Source organism: Nematolebias whitei, chromosome 5, assembly GCF_014905685.2.
Source record: "Nematolebias whitei isolate Nwh7 chromosome 5, NemWhi1, whole genome shotgun sequence".
Taxonomy (NCBI): Eukaryota; Metazoa; Chordata; class Actinopteri; order Cyprinodontiformes; family Rivulidae; genus Nematolebias; species Nematolebias whitei.
Genome location: NC_056502.1, coordinates 28,615,054 through 28,635,898, shown reverse-complemented (window position 1 = coordinate 28,635,898; position 20,845 = coordinate 28,615,054). Strand labels below are relative to the sequence as shown.

General features: G+C 39.1%; 1 protein-coding gene across 1 annotated transcript in view; it reads right to left on the bottom strand.

Annotated features, from left to right (window-relative positions):
• Positions 1-16,920, bottom strand: part of triob (trio Rho guanine nucleotide exchange factor b) — a 94,902-nt gene extending 77,982 nt beyond the window's left edge. Inside the window, exons 1-6 of the mRNA XM_037676403.1 lie at positions 16,845-16,920; positions 15,237-15,351; positions 9,078-9,270; positions 8,019-8,123; positions 6,463-6,927; positions 6,172-6,294 (exon numbers count right to left, since the gene is read on the bottom strand). Of these exons, the coding sequence (XP_037532331.1) occupies positions 6,172-6,294; positions 6,463-6,927; positions 8,019-8,123; positions 9,078-9,270; positions 15,237-15,351; positions 16,845-16,899 (1,056 nt within the window). The 5' untranslated portion in view covers positions 16,900-16,920. The remainder of the gene's footprint in view (positions 1-6,171; positions 6,295-6,462; positions 6,928-8,018; positions 8,124-9,077; positions 9,271-15,236; positions 15,352-16,844) is intronic.
• Positions 16,921-20,845: the final 3,925 nt, after the last annotated feature.

The following is a 20,845-nucleotide window of genomic DNA, read 5'->3' as shown; positions in this document are numbered from 1 at the left end:
CACCACAACTGACTGAAGCAACACCCTCATTACTGAGGACGAGGCCATGATCCGTGGATCCATCTCCCGTTCCATCCTACCATCATTCAGGAACAAGATGTCCAGATATTTGAACTCCTCCCCATGAGGCGAAGACTCCACCTGACCCGTAGGGTCACATTTTTATATGAGCTAAAAATATTTATCTGCTTACCTAACAGCTGAACTTTTCCTTCAATAAAGCCATGACATTCAGCGTTTCTGCTTCATAAAGACAAGTCACCAGAACAACATCAAGCGCAGCTTTGAATAGACTTATCTCACAGATCTGTTACCTAGCAGCCAGTTTTCTGAGGTAACTGGAACAACCACTAATCTCTACAAATTATCTTCTTACATTCAAACTACAGGCAAATAATCCCAACACTTCCAGGCAAGGTCTATTGTTTTACTCCAGAGAACAAAGTGAGGATGGAAACTTGAAATCTGTTCATCGCTTCCCGTTTGGTACAAAATGATCCCTGCACCTCCCCGAGGCTGCAAAAAACATTTTCGTTTGGGGGTTCAGTCCACCTTCGTCAGTTCTTCTAATGGAACTGATACACATCGTTCCCTCCCACCGTGTCATTTGCATCTCCAGCACCCTCTGAAGTATTTTAGACACAACCAGCATCCCAACATGCAGACAGTAAAACAAGTCAAGAATGAAAATGCAGCAAGCAGCTGACAGTCCTGATAATGACTACATGGAAATGGACGCTGAGTGGTGGGAAGACAACAATGGGGACACTTATGAAAACAGAGACACGCTTGGTGTAGATATAGGCTGGAGAGGAGACCCGGAGGTGCTGAGCCCGGCCGCAGGAGGACAGAACAAAGACGTTAACAGGAGAGGCGCTCTGCCAACCAGAATTAACCCAAACACTGCTCAGTCTCCGCCCAAACAGTACGTCCCCATCAGACGATCCGCACCCAGGAAAAACAAAGGAGCTGGGAAACAAAAACTCGTAGGTAAGGCGCCTGGATTTATCCTAATAAATGATATCAGTGATGTTTTTCAATGTTCTCTTTTATTAGAGTTCTTCAGGTTCACCACGGTTCTGCTGGTGGTTCTGTGCAGCGCGCTGATCGTGTCGCTCATCGCTCTGAGTTTTGTCTGTGAGTCTCAACTTATTTTCTACAGCTTTTCTTCGAGCTTCCAAACCCAGCAGACATTTATTTTATCTATTTAAAGACACGCGGTACATTCCTGTGCTGAACACAGTCGACCAAGTTTTGCACACATTTTATGACACCATCAGACCAACACATTCATTGTTTTTTCATTTCAGTACATTTTCTAAATACTAGAAGTCAGAGGTTGATGTTTTGTGGTTGTTAGAAATGAAAACTGCTTCCTTTACGTCTTTTCCAAACAGATGACAGACTGGCTGGCATGCAAGCAGGCCTGACTGAGGAAATGAATATACTCATCCAGGAAAACGCTAAATTAACTGATGAAATTGGTAAGTAGTAAAAGTCTGAACTATTGTTTCTAATGTGAGAAGCAGAGTAAGCAATAATAAAAATGATTAAAATAAAGTACAAACCCCAGCGTTAATGAGTCTCAGAGTAGCTTTATGATCATATTTTCTCTTTGAAGGGACGCTGCAGAACCTGTCCCAGTCAGTTTACCACGTTTCCAGCACCGAGTACCCCGACTGTCTCTCTAGGAATGACCTGTTCGTCGTCAATCATCACGTTCTTCAGGTGAAAAAAAATGTGCAGCTTTCATTATCTGCATGCAACGTGTGAGGTTTTGAACAACTAACTTGATTTTGTCTGCCCTGACAGAAACACATGAAGATGAACTCGTTCTTTCTGTATCACGGCAGCATTTCTGACCAATCCTGCTCCAAGCAGTTCCCCTGGATTTGTTCGTGTTAGTCCACCTGAGCCCAGAAATGAAGCCAAACTAATCTGATCTAAACCTACAAACAGCCTCTGGGTCTGACATTAGAGCTTGGATGTTCTTTATTTATGAACAACATGATACCGTACACAGGTGCATTAAATGATTCCAAACGTGCCACATTTATCTTTGCTTTTAAACAATGTTTGTAATAAATGTGCAAACCGATGATGAGCAACTTAAAAGGGTCATAAACATTTAACTGGAGAAATTGAATTTCCTGTGAAAATGCAGTGTGAATGCTTATCGCTGAAGAACTTGCTGAAAAATAGCTGAAATTAGATTAAAAAAATGCTGAAATGGAGCTGAAATAGAAGAACAAGCCTAAGTTAGCAGAAGAAAGCTGAAAGAACACATTTTTGCTAAATTAGAGTTGAATAAGCAGAAATGAGCACAAAAAATAGTTAATTAGCTAAAAATGTTGAAATTAGCAAAAAATAGCTGAAAAGTAGCTGCAAAGGCATAAATAACCATAAACTACCAGGAGGAAGTGGAAAGAGCTGAAATGAGCTAAAAAGTTGGAATTAGTTGAAAAAGCTAAATTTAGCACAAAAGAGATAAAAAGTGGCTGAAATAACAGAAAAAGCTGAAACTAGCAGGAAAAAGTTGAAACTAAGAAAAAACGCTGAAAGCTGCTGAAATTAGCAGAAAGAAGTTAATTAGGCTGAAAGTAGCAGAAGTTATCTAAAATAACTAGAATTTATATGGAAACAGCTGAAATTAGCTGAAAAATGCTTAAATGCTAAAAAATGTAGCTGAAAAAGTAGAACAAGCTTAAATTAGCAGAAGAAAGCAGAAACATGTTTACACAATAAGACTGAAAGAAGCAGAAATGAGCACTAAAAAGTGGATATTATCTGAAAAAGGCTGAAATTAGCAACAAAAAACAGCTGTAAAGTAGCTTAAAGTTTCTAAAAGAAGCTTACATTACCAGAAGGAAGTGGAGAGCACATTTTTGCTGAATTAGGCTGAAAAAAGTTGAAATGGGTGCACAAAATGTGGAATTAGATGAAAAAGCTAAAATTAGCATAAAAACTGTTAAATAACTAAAATAGCAGAAAAAGCTGAAACGTGCAGAAATGAACTGAAAGAAGCATAACAAGCTGAAATTAGCAGAAAGAAGTTAGAAGAAGCTCAAAAATGTTGTAGTTACAGTGTTTCCCCTAGTTAACTTGCCATGGCGGGGTGCTCATCTCATCCATCATTTTTGATGACAGGGGGACGGACACATGTCTGAGTGCAGATTGTGCTAACAGTTTTTGAGTGGGGGCGGGGGGCTTCAGCATGAGGGAAAAGGCAATGTGAGTGCTGCCTTTAGTTTTTAGTTAGAGAGCCTGTATTTCGCACCGCTAGCTTAGTGCTATGTCAGTGCCGGGTGGGTGGGTGTGGGTGCAATTTGGTTTGGTAGGCAGGGTGCTCAGTTCTGTTGACGGGGTGGAGCACCCCACTTGTATAATGGTAGGGGAAACACTGAGTTAGCCGAAATAATCTAAAAAGGAGCATAAAACAGCTGAAAATAGCTGAAAAAAGTTTACATTTGTGCAAGGAAGCTGAAAGAAGCTGAACCAAAACAAAATGTGAAAGGAGCAGTCAAAGGTTGTAAACAGATCTAAAGATATGAAACATGTAAAATGAGCTAAATTTATTTTCTATGAGAAAAAAATGGCTGAAAAGGCTAAATATTTCAAAAAGCTAAAGCTGCACTAATACCAAAAGTCAAAGCAGGATTGTCCTGAAGGAGCTGAACATTTTGATATATGATTTGTTGAAATAGCACAAAAATTGTGGAATGAGACAGATGCCGAAAAACGTCCGGAAGAAAAATGGATCACAGTGAACGCTTCATAAACATTCACACAATAATGATGCTGACTTAAGAATGTTGTAAAATGAATAAAGTTTTTTTTTCCTGATTTCTTTACTCATTCTGCCTATCAGAACTAGGTTAAGCTCAACAAACCAAATCAGCGCCATCTTAAAACAAAGTTTTTATTCAAAGTTACACCTAGGCTCACCCGTAACAATTTGAAATAATGCATGTACATGTAAAAGTTTGGAGTAAAGCAATGCTTCTTTATCTTTAAATAAGAACTTCCTACTTATTTAACGAGCAAATGAAGAAATCTGCAGTTCTACTGCCTTGTTAAAAAAAAAGTCTGTTTTTACAATTAAAATAAGTAAATAATTCATCCTAATGTATCTCCTAGTCCTAATGTAATGCACCAAAGTTTGATCCATCAGCTTCATTCCAGCACCAGACGCCTTGGATCGTGTAAAGTTCTGTTAGAGCAACTTGGACATTTACCAACATGTGCACATATGGAGCGGGTCCCGTAGGGGGCAGAGCGGTAACACCACTCCATGAAACAGTTCCTGCAGGAAGCTTTAATGACAAACAGGTCATCAGCAGCTGGTCTGCCACAGACCATGAGGAGAGGGACGTTTACCACACGTTGTCGATAAAACACGGAGAAATTAACCATCGCGCTCAGATAATTTTCCAAGCTAAGAATAATACACACCAGGTGACGCACACACACTTAAAAAGGGGGACTTCTCTTGTGTTTCTGCACAAACACACACGGTGTATTTCCACTCTGCTGTGTAAGAAACAGGAAAAGGAAATGCAGCTTCCTGTGGAAGAATGGGCGAAGGTGTGGCGGTCAGAGGAAACTTGACTGCGTGCATGGGTGTGTGCACGTGTGCAGCCTTTGCGAATACGTGCCACAACACCACATTAACGATCAGCCCTTTGCCATAAGTTAGTTGTTGACGTTAGCCTGGCGTCAACTCCTGCTGGTTTCTGATGAGGCACGGATCAGACTTACAGTTCTGACACCAGTGAAGCCAGCAGAGTCTTCAGGGGGTTGGGTAATGGTGGGTCGGGTCAGCTGGACTGTTGTTGTCTGACATAAACTCACCTCTTACAGCTTGGTTTACTGACCTACAGTAGTTCGGCATGACGGGTTGTTAAAGGAAAATATAAACAAAGGTCTGTCTTCAGCAGATTTTATTTCATTTTATTAGTATTACAATGAGTGCAGCATCAAGTTTGTTTTAAATTTGCTTTATAAATTAGTTTGATGTGATTTTTGTTGTCATATGATGATAAAAGAGGCAATAAAACTGCTGACTTAAACCTGACTAAATAAACAGGTACTGGGATGACAAACAGGAAGAACTGGGTCTTTGTAGCAACATTACAAGACTGAAGACTTTTGGTAAGAAATGTGAGAGTGCAACAATTTAAGACGACAAAAGACACAAGAACTCCTCAGCTGCATCATTAGTCACCAGCAAAACACTAAAAAATATTAAAAGAAACAAATATGGAACATGAAGGTGAGTTCTGGGAACTGATCCAGGACAAACGACAAAAAAACTAACCAGTACTTAAAAACTTTATGAGCAACTAACATCTTACCTGCTGTAGATAGCTCTGTGAACAGTTGGGAGAATCAGTTCATTTCTGACCAGTGTGGCGAGCTAAGGGCTAACCAGAGCGAGGATAAATACAAAGTGGTCCAATGACAAATTACAAATAAATAATAAAGTGCTATGTGTTGTCATCGTATGCTCCTATACAAAAACGAAATCGGTTCTCTGCATTTAACTCATCGCACCTGGGATACACCCAGGTGGAGCAGTGGGCAGCTATGTAAGCACCCGGGGAGTAAATCGGGATTAGGTGTCTTGCTCAGAGACACCACAAGATGGGCAATGACCGGGGATCGAACCCAGGACCTTTGGGTCCCGAGTCAGCTGCCCTGCCCCTTCACCATATGCAAACTGTTATAGCATTTAAAGGTTTATAAACTCAAGCATCCAGGTAAAAAACAAAACAGGTTAAATCGTCATTTGGACCAGTTTCTTTAAGTGAGAAATGTTTCGTCTTCCATCCAGAGGACTTTGTCAGTCTACGGCCTGCCAATCATTGATTGTTGTAAATGATGATTGATTGTTTTGGATGGATGTGTTTGCACGTGTTAAAACTCTACTTCTGAGATTTCAACAGGAGGTTGTCTTGAAACACAGCAGTGAAGGATACTTATGGGACAGATCTGGTTGGCAGGCCGCAGACTGACAAAGTCTTCTGGATGGGGGACGAAACGTTTCTCACTTAGACAAACTGGTCCAGATGACACGATTTAACCTTTTTTGTTGTCATAGCAGTTCTTGTAAAGGTGAATGGGTTTATGTGCCTATTTTTGATCCGGACCGAGTCAAAGACCGAGCCTTACCATGCAGTTCATAGCGAAGTGGTTGTGCTGCGTCTGCAACTCGACAGCGTGCTGGTGGTTCCCTCCGATCTCCGTGTAGCTGGTGAGGAAAAGCCCCTTGTTGTGCATGATCCAGTCGAACATCTGCACACACAACAGGTTTTCTAGGTGTTCAAAATAAATGCATTTCTTTACAGTTCATTTAAGTGTGCATAAGTGTCAATAAGAGTGTTAAAACACCATCTGACTAACTACACTTCCTAAAGGCTGAACCTAGGCTCCAAGTCTGTGATTTGTGGCGAGTGCTCTGACCTTCTCAGCGTCCTGCTCGAAGAGCCGCAGCTGGAAACACTGGTCCAGCTTCAGCTTCCTCATGTGCCACAGCTGCTGCAGATTCTGCCTCGTCCCGTGGAGCTTATCCAGCAAAGCTGTCACCTTAGCCACCAGGTTGTGCACGTCAGCGTGTTGCGCGTGGAGCCCGTGGTGGTGGTCATTGGAATCTCCGCTGGCTCCGACGCCTCGGTTACCGTAGCTGCCGTCCCCACCACCGGAGGTTTGCGACTGCAGCCTCTGGAGGAGCCGACGCCCCTGTGTGTCCAGCTCCTCAATGGAGGCCTTGGTGGCTCGTTTCTTCAGCCCGGCGTGCTCTTCCATGAGCCGCCGAGCACCCTCCAGGTCCCGCGGGAGGTCCCGCTGGGACAAGATCTCCTGGAGCTCCTCGAGGCGGGCCAAAGCCCGAGCCGCGTCACTGGCAAACGTCTCAAATGAAAGCCGCACCTGGAATGAAACGTGAAACGATTATAAAAATGTTACTGAATCAAATTTTACCAGAATAAATAAATGCGGCTCGAGGGCCATTTGTGGCACTTCAAGTGATTTTGTGGGGCCCATAAATTCAATATGAGAATAATATCATCTTGGCCCGCAGGTTTAAGACGTTGATGCAGATGTGGACCTTCTGCAAATTTAATGGTGATACTTTAAAAAAAAAGAACGTTTCACAGCAAAACAGGAAAAAACATCTAAAAATGAGTACCGGTAATATTAAATACATCACAAATACAAACCATTGGACATAATTAATGCTATACAAAATACTTTACTCTTTTTCATGGCACAAAGCATCACAAACCTTTACTGACTGCTGCCAAAAAGTAGACTTTTAGATAATCATTCATAAAACTTGGCTGAATAGAAAAGTGCTTTCAAAGAAAATAAATTGCTGTTAATTTAATAATTGCCGGAGGGAAAATGGACACGTTTAAAAGAATACAAAGTGGTGTCATCTACATACATTTGATCAATTTTATTAGTTTTCCTTCAAACCTTCTATGAGTCTGTTCTCGCCACGGCCAGCTGTACGAGATTTCACAACTGCGATCAGCCATTTGGGCCGTCCATGGTCCAAATGGCTGATCGACCACCTTTTTAGCGACGGTTTTTACAGTTTTATGCTTCTGTTTCTGAGAGTAAACTAAAACTAAATTTATGAGCACGAGAAAACAAAAGACAGCAGACCCAAAAATCAAATAAATTAAATTATTTTATTAAAAAATAATAAAGGTTAATGTTTCTGAGGCTTTTAAGGTCAATTTAGAATTCCTTCTCCACCAAAATTAGTACATGTTTTGTCCTTTAACCAATATATTGTTCAGGTTGTTGTTGAGAGTAAAAAAAAAAAAAGAAAAATGAAATTGACAAAAAAAAAAGTGTATTGGCTGTTTTAAAAAATATATATTACAAATTCACATTTTTGTGGCCGGCGAGTTCTTTCATCTGGACAGTTTTGTCCCCCATATGAAAAATTTTGGACAGCCCTGATCTAGATCAACATAAAACGGGGCAGAAAGAAGAGAAAGTTGTCAAACCTCGATCCATTCATCGTGGTTGTACTCTAAGCTGCCCTCGAAGTCGGCTGTCAGCTGGGAAGGATCCACAATCTTGGTCAAGCCCTCTAAGGACACCATCACCGTCTGGGGCCGGTAGACAAGCGTAGGACAAGTAAAATAATATAAAGAAAAATAAAACAACAGTTAGGTTGCAGAGAATGAGAGGAAAAAACAATTGAGAGTGAATGAAGGGAGGCAAAAAGTAAAATAATTCACAGAATTATCTCTTTTTTTTTAAACATTTCCATCAAATAAACCAAGGATCTGAGAAGAATGTGAAGAATCTGTGACTTCATGTCAGCTACTTGACTAGGGGTGTGGTGGAAAAAAAAACAAGAACGTTTGTGCTATTATTAAAAAGGGTAAAATACAAGAATATAAACTTGTAGAAAATTAAAACTAAATGTGCAGTGATTCAGGGAGGGTCAGCAGATGCAACAAAACCCCAAACAAACGGGAGGATTAAGAACCGGAGCTGCCATCGGATCGTGTTTTTATTGTAAATAACCAAAGAAATCTGCAGGAAAAAGGCCGAACTTTTAACGTTTGCATAACCCTGAGTTAATTCATCGTGGCAAACAGAAAGAAGTTTGGTTAAATGCCTCAACGATGCAGTTTGTTTGTGGTTCCTGTAATTTAATAAAGTCATGAACACTTACATTATTAATAAAAAATGCTAAAACCATGATTTACGGCTGTGAAGGAAGTCGACAAACAACAAGTTTATTCTCCAAAGGAACAAGACTAAATTTGGGATGCCCTATATATCCTGTGTCCATGGTAACTGGGTCAGAACTAAATATACCGGCTACACTCAGGACAGAACAGAACCTCTGTCACCATACAGCAGTCCAGTTAGAGCTGATTGCTGTTCTAAACAACACATCTGAAGTGTTTATCTGAAAAACAGAACGCTAAAACATCTGCCGGAGAAAGAAACAAATGAGAGAAATAATTCAAGTTCAGCTTTACTGTCAAACAACGACTACAAAACTATAAATGTTCACTTATTTATGGTAGAAATAGAGCATCGCCCACCTCAAATTCAAACTTGGAGCTGCCAAAGTTGGTCCTTTGCTTCTGCCAGAAGTTGTCTGGTTTGATGATGAGAGCAACGTGGATGCAGGACGGGAACGACTCCTGCAGGATTTTCAGTAACGGTTTGATGCCGTCCCACTTCGAACCACGCATGTCCACGATGACCGTGAAGCCGTGCCGGGCCACCTCCTCGCTGCAGAGCACAGAGACAAGGAGCCCGATTCCAGGTTAGGGAGGACAATGGACGAGAGGAAGACATGCGTCAAATAAGTGTTTTTCGCCATTCTAACTTAAAATTACAAAAAGTGTTTTTAACCAAAAAGTTAAAAGTTCCCTACAGAGGGAGAAGGACTGTTAACACATTTGAGGTAAAGTTTCCTGCTACTGTAAAAGCTCATAAACGGTTATTTCCCTGCTTTAATCTGACCGTGTCTCACTGGGACATTGAGACAAATGCTCCGTCTCACCGTGTCCTCACTCTGAAGACAGCAGTGACAGAACAGGTGGAGAAAACCAAGTTGAGAGGGGAGGGAAGAGGGTGAGGGACACAAAACATAAGCTGTGTCCCTATCGCTGAGGGATTTGAATAACGAATGTTTGTGGTTTTAGAGATGAGAGTTTTTCTGGACTGTTTTGAACAGGGAATGTAAGTAAACCTAAATGTTTTTGATGCAAGGTATCAAGTGGGGAGGGGTTACACTGTGGAGAAGAACAGAGGGAGGTGTTTTCTTTATTGTCCAAGGCAGCGCAGAGCGATGGATCCTGGAGAGCGGAGGGAGCAATTTTGTCCGCGACCAGGTGCAATGGAGGAGCCAGGGGGTGGCCAGCGGTGGCCTTGGCCCCCATAGATTCATCTTCAGCCGCCCCAATCATTTGAGAAAACTAAACTTTAAAGCAATGTAAAAATTAGAAAGCATAGTTTTCTCAAATGATCAAGGGGACCTGTTTACATATAAACATGGTGGTGGCCATCTTGGATTTTGATGTGGCAAACCAATCTTTCTCACACCTAGATGCAGGCACACACCAAAATGGAAGTTGGTACCTCATTTATTTTTCATGTTATCATGCTTACAATGTGCATGGACGAAAGATACCAGTATTTCCAAATCCCTCTCTTCGCTCCACAACAGGAGACATTTTTTTTAGCTATTTAAACCAAGAGGAGAGAACTAAATCTAGGGAAGTAAATCCATCAAACTACTTGAGAACACCTATCTGTCAAAAAAAGAAAACGGGATTGAAGCCTATTGTCTTTATTGACCTCTTAAAGTTGAGCTCAGTTATAGGGTTTACTCACAAATATCCATCCATCCATCCATTTTCTTTACCCGCTTGTTCCATTTTGGGTCACGGGGGTCGCCGGTGCCCATGTCCAGCAATCACTGTGCGAGGGGCGGGGTACACCCTGGACGGGTCACAAGTCCATCACAGGGACACATAGAGACAAACGAGACAAACAACCATTCACTCTCTCACTCACACCTATGGACAATTTAGAGTTACCAATCAGCCTAACATGCATGTTTTTGGTCTGTGGGAGGAAACCGGAGTACCCGGAGAAAACCCACGCATGCACGGAGAGAACATGCAAACTCCACCCAGAAAGGCCCCTGGACCGGGGTTTGAACCAGGGACCTGTTCGCTGAGAGGCAGCAGCTCTACCAGTTGCGCCACCGTGCTGCCTCACAAATATCATTAATCTTGAAGTTCAGATAAAGAAATGTGATATATGAGGCCTGACATATTCATAACAAACAAGTAAATATGTCTTTGGCATTTTAATATTGATACAATAGCCAAATGTAGACTTTTACTAATCAGAGTTAGTTTGCATTCAGATTTATTAGCAGCAGGTGAGAAGAGATTGAAGAATAAGGCCAAATAAGAAACTGATTATTTTTTTCCAGTCAATTCTTGGACCAAATAATTTTAAACCACCATTTGGAAAATCCTTTTGAGGCAAGAAAAATAAAAATGGATCCAAGCAAATCTGCAGAGCAGCAACCTCGTCTGCATGGTTGATGTGTAAAAATGTTTTTTGAACATCTTTGGGTGTTTATGTTCAGATTATTGTTATATTTTAATTCCAGGTAGGTGCATTCAGGGTGCAGAAGTGATCTACTTTGGCAGACGGCACAGGCAGAATAATGTTGAACATTTCATTTCATTTAAATTCAGCAAGTTTTTGTTTTACTTGTTATTTATCATATAAATCAATATATATTGGGATTATATATTGGACATCTTATTCTCTAATTATACAACATAAATATTAAAAATACATCACTAGAGCTAAAATTTATCATCATTAATTCATTATTCTGTTAATTTATAAAAAATAAGTCTTAGCTACCTAAAAAATGAAAACTGAACATTTACAGACATGCAAAGACGTGTGCAACCTACGGACCGAGGGCCAAAAGTGGCCCTTAGATAATCACCATCTGGTCCCAAATATTATCATTTAAAAACAAAACAACTTTTGAATAAGTTGATCAAAACCTGCCTTCTATTAATGGAAGTTATGAAAGTTTAAATAAACGATTTGGACAAATACATCAAAGACCTTTGGATTAAGATAGGCGAAAACAATTTTTTAAAAATCATGTTTCCAGAACCAGATGGAAATGTAAAGACTCTTAAAAGCAGACATATACCTTATTTTCTTTTTGCATATTTAACCTAACAAATATATTGTCACAAAATCCAAAACGTCTTATGAAAAGTGCGTCTTATATTCCTAAAGGATATAAAGGAGACATATTTTATCAAGAATGCTAACTATGCTACAACAAGAAAAATTAAAAATATTCCAGATTATCCGTCTTCAAGAATATTTATTTCCCAATCTTTGATTACTTTAAATATCTTGATTTGGACCCCTAAAAATGTTGCCCACTTAAACCTAATCCTAAACCAACCTTAAAGAAACACTATTATCGCTGACTGAAAGGCGAATGCAGACGATAATGTTTTTGCTGGCAGCGTCTGTGACCTTTGTATAAAAGTTTGCTGAAAACTCTGGAGTCAGTTACTGAATTAATTAAAAAAAACTTTCTGGAAGTATTCATTAGATGTACATCTACAATGGATTTTTTTTTAGTGTACATTTAATTCTAAACACCCACTGCAGCTAATCAACATTAGGCAGATGTAAAAAATGGCTCTAATTCTGTCACTTTTATACAAATTGAGCTAAAACATGGTGTGGTAGTAGCAGAGAGTCCTTCACAATACATACTCTGAGAGTGACATCTCTTGTTATTGCATGAGACAATAGTTTTTTTTTTCCTCAATGTTTCACCAAAATAGTTACCGTCGCAACATATTTTAGATTAAAACTGGCTAAAAGAGAAATAATTTCCAGGAATGCTAGGACGTTCTTTTTTAATTTTTTCCCCCTAAACAGATCTGAACTACCTCTCACCTCAAGACAAGCCTCAGAAATGTAAACCTATGAAAGGCTTAAAAGCTCCCCAGCAGCAGAGCACCGAGGACCTGCAGATCAGAGGCTGCAGAACCGACGAGTCCAAACCGCCCTTGAAGCTAATCACAAGTGAGTCCAAACAGAACCGCCCCGAGCTACAAATTAAAGCTGCCTTCAGTGAAGCTCTGCGAGTAAACCCTGAGGCTGCAGGTTTGAAGTTTTCAGGTTCAGGTCTTTGCTTCAAGCTGGCAAACACAAAACAGAAAACTACAGTAAGGAGACGCTAAAGGTGTGGAGGTTTATTAATAACAACACGTTTAAACACGATCAACGTCCTCCATCTCCAAATTAATAACAACTGGCACAAGAAAGGTCAACAGGGAGACTTTTTAAGCGAGCCAAGGGGAAATGGAAGACTAGAAAAGAGAATGATGGGGCTGGCGGCACAAACAAGAACCAGTCCTGATAAATGTGTCCCCAGATTTATTTCAAGGGTTTTGTTTTTATAATTTAATAAAAGGTGAAAAGGTCGATTACAGAGAAACAGTGAAAGGTGTGTGTTGTATTTGGAAAGAGAGCTGGCGAAGGAAAGGGATCATTTTGTTCTTTAAAAGTAAAGTTAAATGAGCCACTGAACAATAAATATCTTACATGGTAACGATAACTCTTTGAACAACCTTGTTTTACCTTTGATGCCGACTTCAAACAATTCCAGTTTATGACATTTTATAATGAATGAAGCACAATTTATTTAAAAAACCTTAACTCTGAAGTATATTTTCAGTTACATGGTCAGTCAAACTAAATTTTATGCTACTAGAAGCTGCACAACCAGGAGAAATGCTATAAAATGAAGAAAACAGACAATTCAGAATAACAATACCTATAGTTAATAGAAAATATATACAAAAATATAAGTTAGTGATTCTGATTGTGTTTAGACCAGCAGAGAATGCTTTGCTGGCCCTGACGGTCCACCACTGGTTCATTCTCTTTCCACATAATCACTCTTCCTTATTCAATCCATCCATAAATCCATCCATTATCTTTACCCACTTACTCCATTTCGGGTCATGGGTGTCACTGGTTCCCGTGTCCAGCTATCACCGTGCGAGAGGCGGGGGACACCCTGGACAGGTCTCCAGTCCATCACAGTGACACATAGAGACAAACGAGACAAACAACCATTCACTCTCTCACTCACACCTAGGGACAATTTAGAGTCACCAATCAGACTAACATGCATGTTTTTGGGCTGTGGGAGGAAACCGGAGTATCTGGAGAAAACCCATGCATGCACAAAGAGAACATGCAAACTCCACCCAGAAAGGCCCCCAGCCGGGATTTGAACCAAGGACCTGCTCGCTGAGAGGCAGCAGCTCTGCCAACTGTGCTACCCTCCCTTTTCAATCCATTTCATTAAATCCTTTATTTCTGTTTCTGTGTTTACATTACATACTGAATATATTTTATGACCATCTTAAGTTTCAATGGTCAGTTGACATCACAACTACATGTAAAACAAAATGACATGCTCAGGAAATAATCAGGAAGCTTGGATTTCAGGTAAAGTTTAGTTGAGTTCATAAAAAAGTATTTTGTTTTATGCTGATAAAGTATAACAATAAGCAAAGACACTTGTTTTGGGTTTTTTACCAGTTTGTGTGTACATTATGTGTACAAATATTAACAGTCAACAGTTTTTGTGTATTTTATGTCAAACAGGTCTCACTTGTAAATGAGTCTTCGAGGCTCTATGTGATTTATTTGTATAAATAAAGGTTGAATTAATGTCTACAAATATCTAATTAACAGCTTGCGTGTACTTTATGTGTACAAAAATCTAAAGTCAACAATTTGTGTGTACTTACTGTGTACACATATATACAGTCAACAGCTTGTGCATACTTTATGTGTACAAAAACCTACAGTTAACAGTTTGTGTTTATTTTATGTGTATAAATATCTACAGTTAAAAGTTTGTGTGTATTTTATGTCTACACATATCTAATCAACAGCTTGTCTGTACTTACTGTGTACAAATATCTACAGTCAACAGCTTGTGCGTACTTTATGTGTAGAAAAATCTACAGATAAAATGTTGTGTTTATTTTATGTGTACAAATATCTAGTTAATAGCTCGTGTGTACTATATGTGTACAAAAATCTACAGTTAAAAGTTTGTGTGTACTTTATGTGTACAAAAATCTACAGTTAACAGCTTGTGCTTATTTTATGTGTACAAATATCTAGTTAACAGTGTGTGTGTACTTTATGTGTACAAACATATAGTTAAAAGTTTGTGTGTACTTTATGTGTACAAAAATCTACAGTTAACAGTTTGTGTGCATTTTATGTCTACAAATATCTAATTAACAACTTGTGTATACTTACTGTGTACAAATATCTACAGTCAACAGCTTGTGCGTACTTTATGTGTACAAAAATCCAAAGTTTACAGTTGTTGTGTATTTTATGTGTACAAATATCTAATTAACAGCTTGTGTGTACTTTAAGTGTACAAAAATTTACAGTTAACAATTTGTGTTTTTGTGTACAAATATCTAGTTAACAGCTCATGTGTACGATATGTGTACAAAAATCTACAGTTAAAAGTTTGTGTGTACTTTATGTGTACAAATATCTAGAGTCAACAGTTTGTGTGTACTTTATGTGTACAAATATCTACAGTCAACTGTTCGTGTGTACTTTATGTGATTGTGTCCTACCTTGGAATAGTAGCCAGGTACGCTACAAGTCTGCGGAGATCATCGGGTCGTATTCTATCATGATTGCTGCGTGCTGGAAAAGTGAGAATTGGACCACCACGTCTGTCTCTGCCACCTTCAGAAACAACATAAAAACACCAAACTATTGAGTAATGTAAGTTGTTGTTGAGTCTCAAATAACAAACTCTATATGATTTATGGAAACGTGTTTCAAACAGATATTTTATTGCTACTAAACTGCATCAGTTTGACTTAAAGCTGTGGTGTTGCAAGATAACTTTCAGTTTGCTTCAGCGTCATTATTAATATGTTAGCAGTTTGTCATGGACGTGCTGAGTCACACTAAGACATAAGGGTCAAATGAGTCTCACCATGACAAAGGAGCGTTTGAGTCCAAAACAAGTTAATAAACAACATATACTACAAACAAACATGAAAATAAATCAAAATAATGTGGTAATAAATACATTGGCAATGTCTTTCATCTATAGTTTTTAGTTATTTTAACTATTGTGGTGTACATGTATTTTGTTCTGTTGAAATATATAGGCCTACTCATCTCCCTTCAACTCACAGTAATTACATACTAACTGACATACTAACATAGTATTAACATAATGGTGTTAGCAGTTTTAGCAATGTCAGCAGTGCTAACAGTATTAGTAGTATTAGCAGGTCTAGCAGTATTAGCAGTGCTAGCCGTATTAGCAGTGTTAGCAGTATTACCAGAGTTAGCAGTGTATTTTGCTCAATAAATCAACTGATCAATTGAATGAAGTCAGCAAATTTATTACTCATAAATTGCTGATGGTAACTGTACACCTTCATTTTTTAGGCTACTTAATCTATGAAGCTAATGACAACTGGAAAATTAGTCAGTAAACTGAGTACTTTTGTCATTAATGCTGAAATGTCTAGTTTTGTGACGACAGCAGACTTCAAGCTAGATGACTCGATGGTTCTGACCCTTTTGCGCTTTGCTTACATGAGTTTTTTGGCTACACCAACTAGCAGCTGTTGAGTAAGATGGTGAAAAGATGAATCCGCACACATAGATGGTTCTGATCCAACACAGTACCAACACAACTGAACTGCAAAAATGAGCGGTACAAACAATGGATGCTGATGACAACGCATGTATTAAAAGTAACACTGTCAGGAAAGAAAACACTATTAGAAAACTCTAATAGTATAGAAAAATACATTTTCATGAATAATTTTATCATTTCTCACACAAACTGAATTAATTTATGCAATTACTAGAAGCATTCTTTTAGCGTTTATCGCTAAAATGTAAGTTGGTCCACATAAACTAGAAATACATTCACATGAATTGTTTTTGTGCATTTATATAACTTTATGGACTGTCTATATTTTCATCACCTTACAAACAAAATAAAAAAATTGAGAAAATCCAATTACTTCCACTGGCACTACAAGGATGAAATCCTTGCTTTAAGAATTGGATGACAGGTAAATTTGAAACAGTTGGATGTGATGTGGTTGTTAACGTCTTAACTTCTCTTAAATTACAAGATTATTACCGGTAGGTTTGGTAAGTAAGTTGTCATTAACAAAAACATGATGTTTAATGTAAATATAAGCGACCTGAGAGAAAGGCAACCTTCTCCTTCAGGATGGGAAGAACATCGATAGCCTTCATGTCCTCATTGCGATGAAACCCTAAAATTAAATAAAAAATAAAAAAGGTTAGTCATGACAAGACATTTTATATTTCTTTACCTCTCATCATTTAATATTTTTTCCATTGTACTAACTACTATGCAGTCTGAAGAGAGATCACCCTAAACAGACACTGTCTCATCTAAGTCCAGCTTCTGTTTTTATTTTTTGTTTGGTCATAAAATTAGTGCATTTATCCATTTTTATTACTCGCTGTTTTCTTTTCAGGTCGCAGGGGAGTTAGTGTCTATCTCCAGCAGTGTAGGAGGTGGGGGACATCTTGGACAAGTGCAGCACAGAGACAACACAGAGACAAACAAGACAAACTCTCTCACTCACACCGAGTTTGTGATTGCCAATTTTGAGTTGCCAGTTATCCTGACATGCATGGTTTTGGTCTGTTCTAGGATCCAGGGAAAAAAAACGATGTGTCCATGTGAATGCACAAACGCAACCCAGAAAGACGGGGAGGTAAACCTGCAACCTTTTTACTGTGTCAAAGCACTGGGCCACTATGCAGTGATGTACACAGTTTTATAAACAAACAATGTAAACTAAGTGTGCCTTACTGCACTACTGAGTGTTGCAATGGTGGCCTTGATTGATTGCCCATAAAACAATCTTCAGGCACCCCAATCCATTGAAGAAACTATACTTTGAAGCAATATAAAAATTAGAAAACATAATTTCCTCAAATAAACAGGGTGGTCGGGTTGCATATATCTATGGTGGTGGTGGCCATCTTGGATTTTGACTTAGCAACCCAATTGTCAGTGGTGAACTTTCTTACACCTAGATGCAGCCAAAAAACAAAATGGACGTCAATACAAATAGTTTTTCAAATTATCCAGCTCACAACATACACGGACAGATGGAAGGAGGATATTTCCAGTTCCCCCTCTTCGCTTTGTGACGGGGGAAAACAAACTACATTTAGTTTGTGAAAAGAAATTTGGTGGACATCCCACACATGACAAAAGGTGCTATAATCAGATGAGATGACCAGCATGTCACCTGGTGTGGATTTAATACCTGTTGTCAACACAAGATCACCATAACCCCAGACAGGCAGAGTGTATTGTAAGTTTTATTTTTAACAAGTCAGTGGTATGACTTGAGGAATACTACACACCCAGTTCTGCCTTGGATAATGAACTAAAATAGAGTAGAAGACAAATCTAACAGGACAGACAGCAGAGCCTGGATAAAGGAAAGACTAAAACTGTAGATCTGGTTCCTCTTGTACTGACCGATGCCACAGTCTGAAGAAACGAAAAGCAACAGTCAAACCAAAGCACCATCACGTGATCTCTTTGTGGGAAGGATTGGACTGACCAGACTGTAAGAATAATGCCAAAACCAGATGGAGTGGTTATAGTTTTGTTTTCCTTCCAAGCAAGAAGTATATAGGTAGTTGGGTTTATATGCTTTTCCTCTGATACTTTACAGTCCCTAAAATGTGTTGCATCTATCTCATCCATTTTTTAGATGAAAACTTAAGTTGTGAATAGATTAAACACATGCACAGCCAAGCAAAAACAGAAGTACTCATCTCTTGTAATTTAAGGTGTTAGCTTTTGTATGTTTCCAGGTTTATGGAAGGTACTGGCTCTGTCAAACGCCAGGCTCTGTATCTTTTGGAAACTAGTCCGTCAGAAAACTAACAAACGCATAAATGTGAAAAGCTGCAACCAGACGTAGCTGTCACAAAATTTATGTTTTAAAAATGAAGTAAAAGTTTGTTGCTTTTAATGTGTGATGACCTAAAACACATGTCCGAATAACATACAAGCATATCGCCTCTCCAGATTTTAATCATGTTTATATTTAATAAACTGCACAAAAAAGTTTTAAACTATAAAGGGTGATTCATGAAACCTCATTATTACACACAACAGAGTCTTCTGTTCACTACACAAACATGCTGTCAGTTACAAGTCAGCTGATCATGAAATAAAGCTTTGTGACCACAGACAGTTCATAACACACTGATAATGACAGACTGATTTTACTGTCATCCTCTTTACAAAAGATTTGAAATGTATCATGTTTGTGCAGAAAATACATCTCATCATGATCTTGTTTCACATAGTTTTACTAATGAATGTAGAAGAAGACAGAACATATAATGATACTGTCCTTAATTCTGGGTAGTTTCAAGAAATATGCGTTTTAGGATAAGAGGGTCAACTGAACACACTGAATGTCAGTTCTTGTTATTACAAAAAGCAATGAAAATGGGAACCTATTTAATTGCAAACTCAACAAGTAATACTCCAATGTCCTCGTCACTGAGGGTTTGAATAGTGAATGTTTGTAGTTACATACGATACACACAGTGTTTCCCCTTCAATTATTCAAGGAGGGTGCCCCTCCCTGTCAACAGAACCGAGCGCCCCGCCTACCAAATCTAATACCCTCCACGCAGCTCCACTACTTCCGGACAGGAAGCAGAGAATAGCAGATCAGCTCAGACTCCAAATCATGACAACCACGGAAAGCACTCCACTACCCCCACTCCCCACCCCTGTCGACAACTACCGGCACTAACGTAAGGCTACGCTAACCAACCAAAATATATATGAGTGGAAGTGGCCATCTTGAGTTTTGATGTGGCAACCCAATTTTTGATAATGACCTTTCTTATGCCTAGATATAGCTAAATTAGAAGTAGGTGCCTCACTTAATTTTCAAGTTATTGTGTACACAACATGCACTGACGGATTGAGGGACAGGCCATGGATTTATCCAATTCCTCTTCTTTGCTTCGCGATGGGAGACAAAACAAATTTGTGTTGTCAGGACTGGTTAACTTGCAGCTTCCTCATCTCAGTTCAATTCAGATGTACATTAGCTATTCTTCCTGGTAGAACCACCGAATGCAGAGGAGACACCAAATTATAGCTTCCACTTCATTTGAAAACAATGAATGGCGGTGGAGTGAAAATCTCCATCTGTCTTTGGTGAGCTCTAATCCAGAGTTGTGAAAATCTTCCCTGTGCAGCTCCAGAAAGTGAGTACATTGTGTTTTCACTCGTTTTGTTACACATAATCAAGAAGAACGAGCAGCGAGAGTTAGTGGCACACATTCACTGTACTTGAAGCTTCTTCTTTTTTTACGTTTCCACATGGATTGGGCCCTAAATCCATCATTTCACAAAGCTGTACGGCAGAAGAATGCATCTTGCTTTCCCTTTGCCCTCTTGACTTCAGGCTTGAAACACCAAGATCCACAAACATGTCTTCAGTAAGATCGAAAGTACACCTCAGAATGTACACCATGCATCATTTTAACGTTTAACATTGGTTGTTGCAAACGTGTTTCCACCAAGCACTTAAATTTAGTTAAAAAAGTAAAGTAAAGTAAACTATTATACAGCAATCTATAGCACTTGAAATAGTTGTGGACCAGCTTCTACAGATCGAAGAAGCATGGTGGTGCCATGGGATCTACAGTGTCTCTGATTGTGTCCAATCTCTACATGAAGGAAATGGAACAGAGAACCCTGGACTCCTTCAAGGGAACAAGATAGAGCCACTGGTTCACATATGTGGATAACACTTTGGTCAAAATCCATGTGAAAAAAGTAGAAGTGTTCAGCAGACATCAACTTTGTGGACAACAACATCAAGTTTAACAGAGAGGACGCCAGCAATAACAAAATGCTTTTTCTGGACTGTTTGGTGATGGAAAGAGATGGAAGCCTCAACACTGAAGTTTACAGGAAACCTCCTCACACAGATCAGAACCAGTTTGACTCTGACCACCCACTGGAACACAAACCAGAACTTTAGAACTTTACACCACCGAGCCAGACAGAAGGAATAGAACCACATCAAAGAAGCTCTCCAAACCTGTGGATATCCTAAGTGGACCTTTGTCAAATCAGCAAACAAATCCAAAAAACACACTACAGAACAGAACA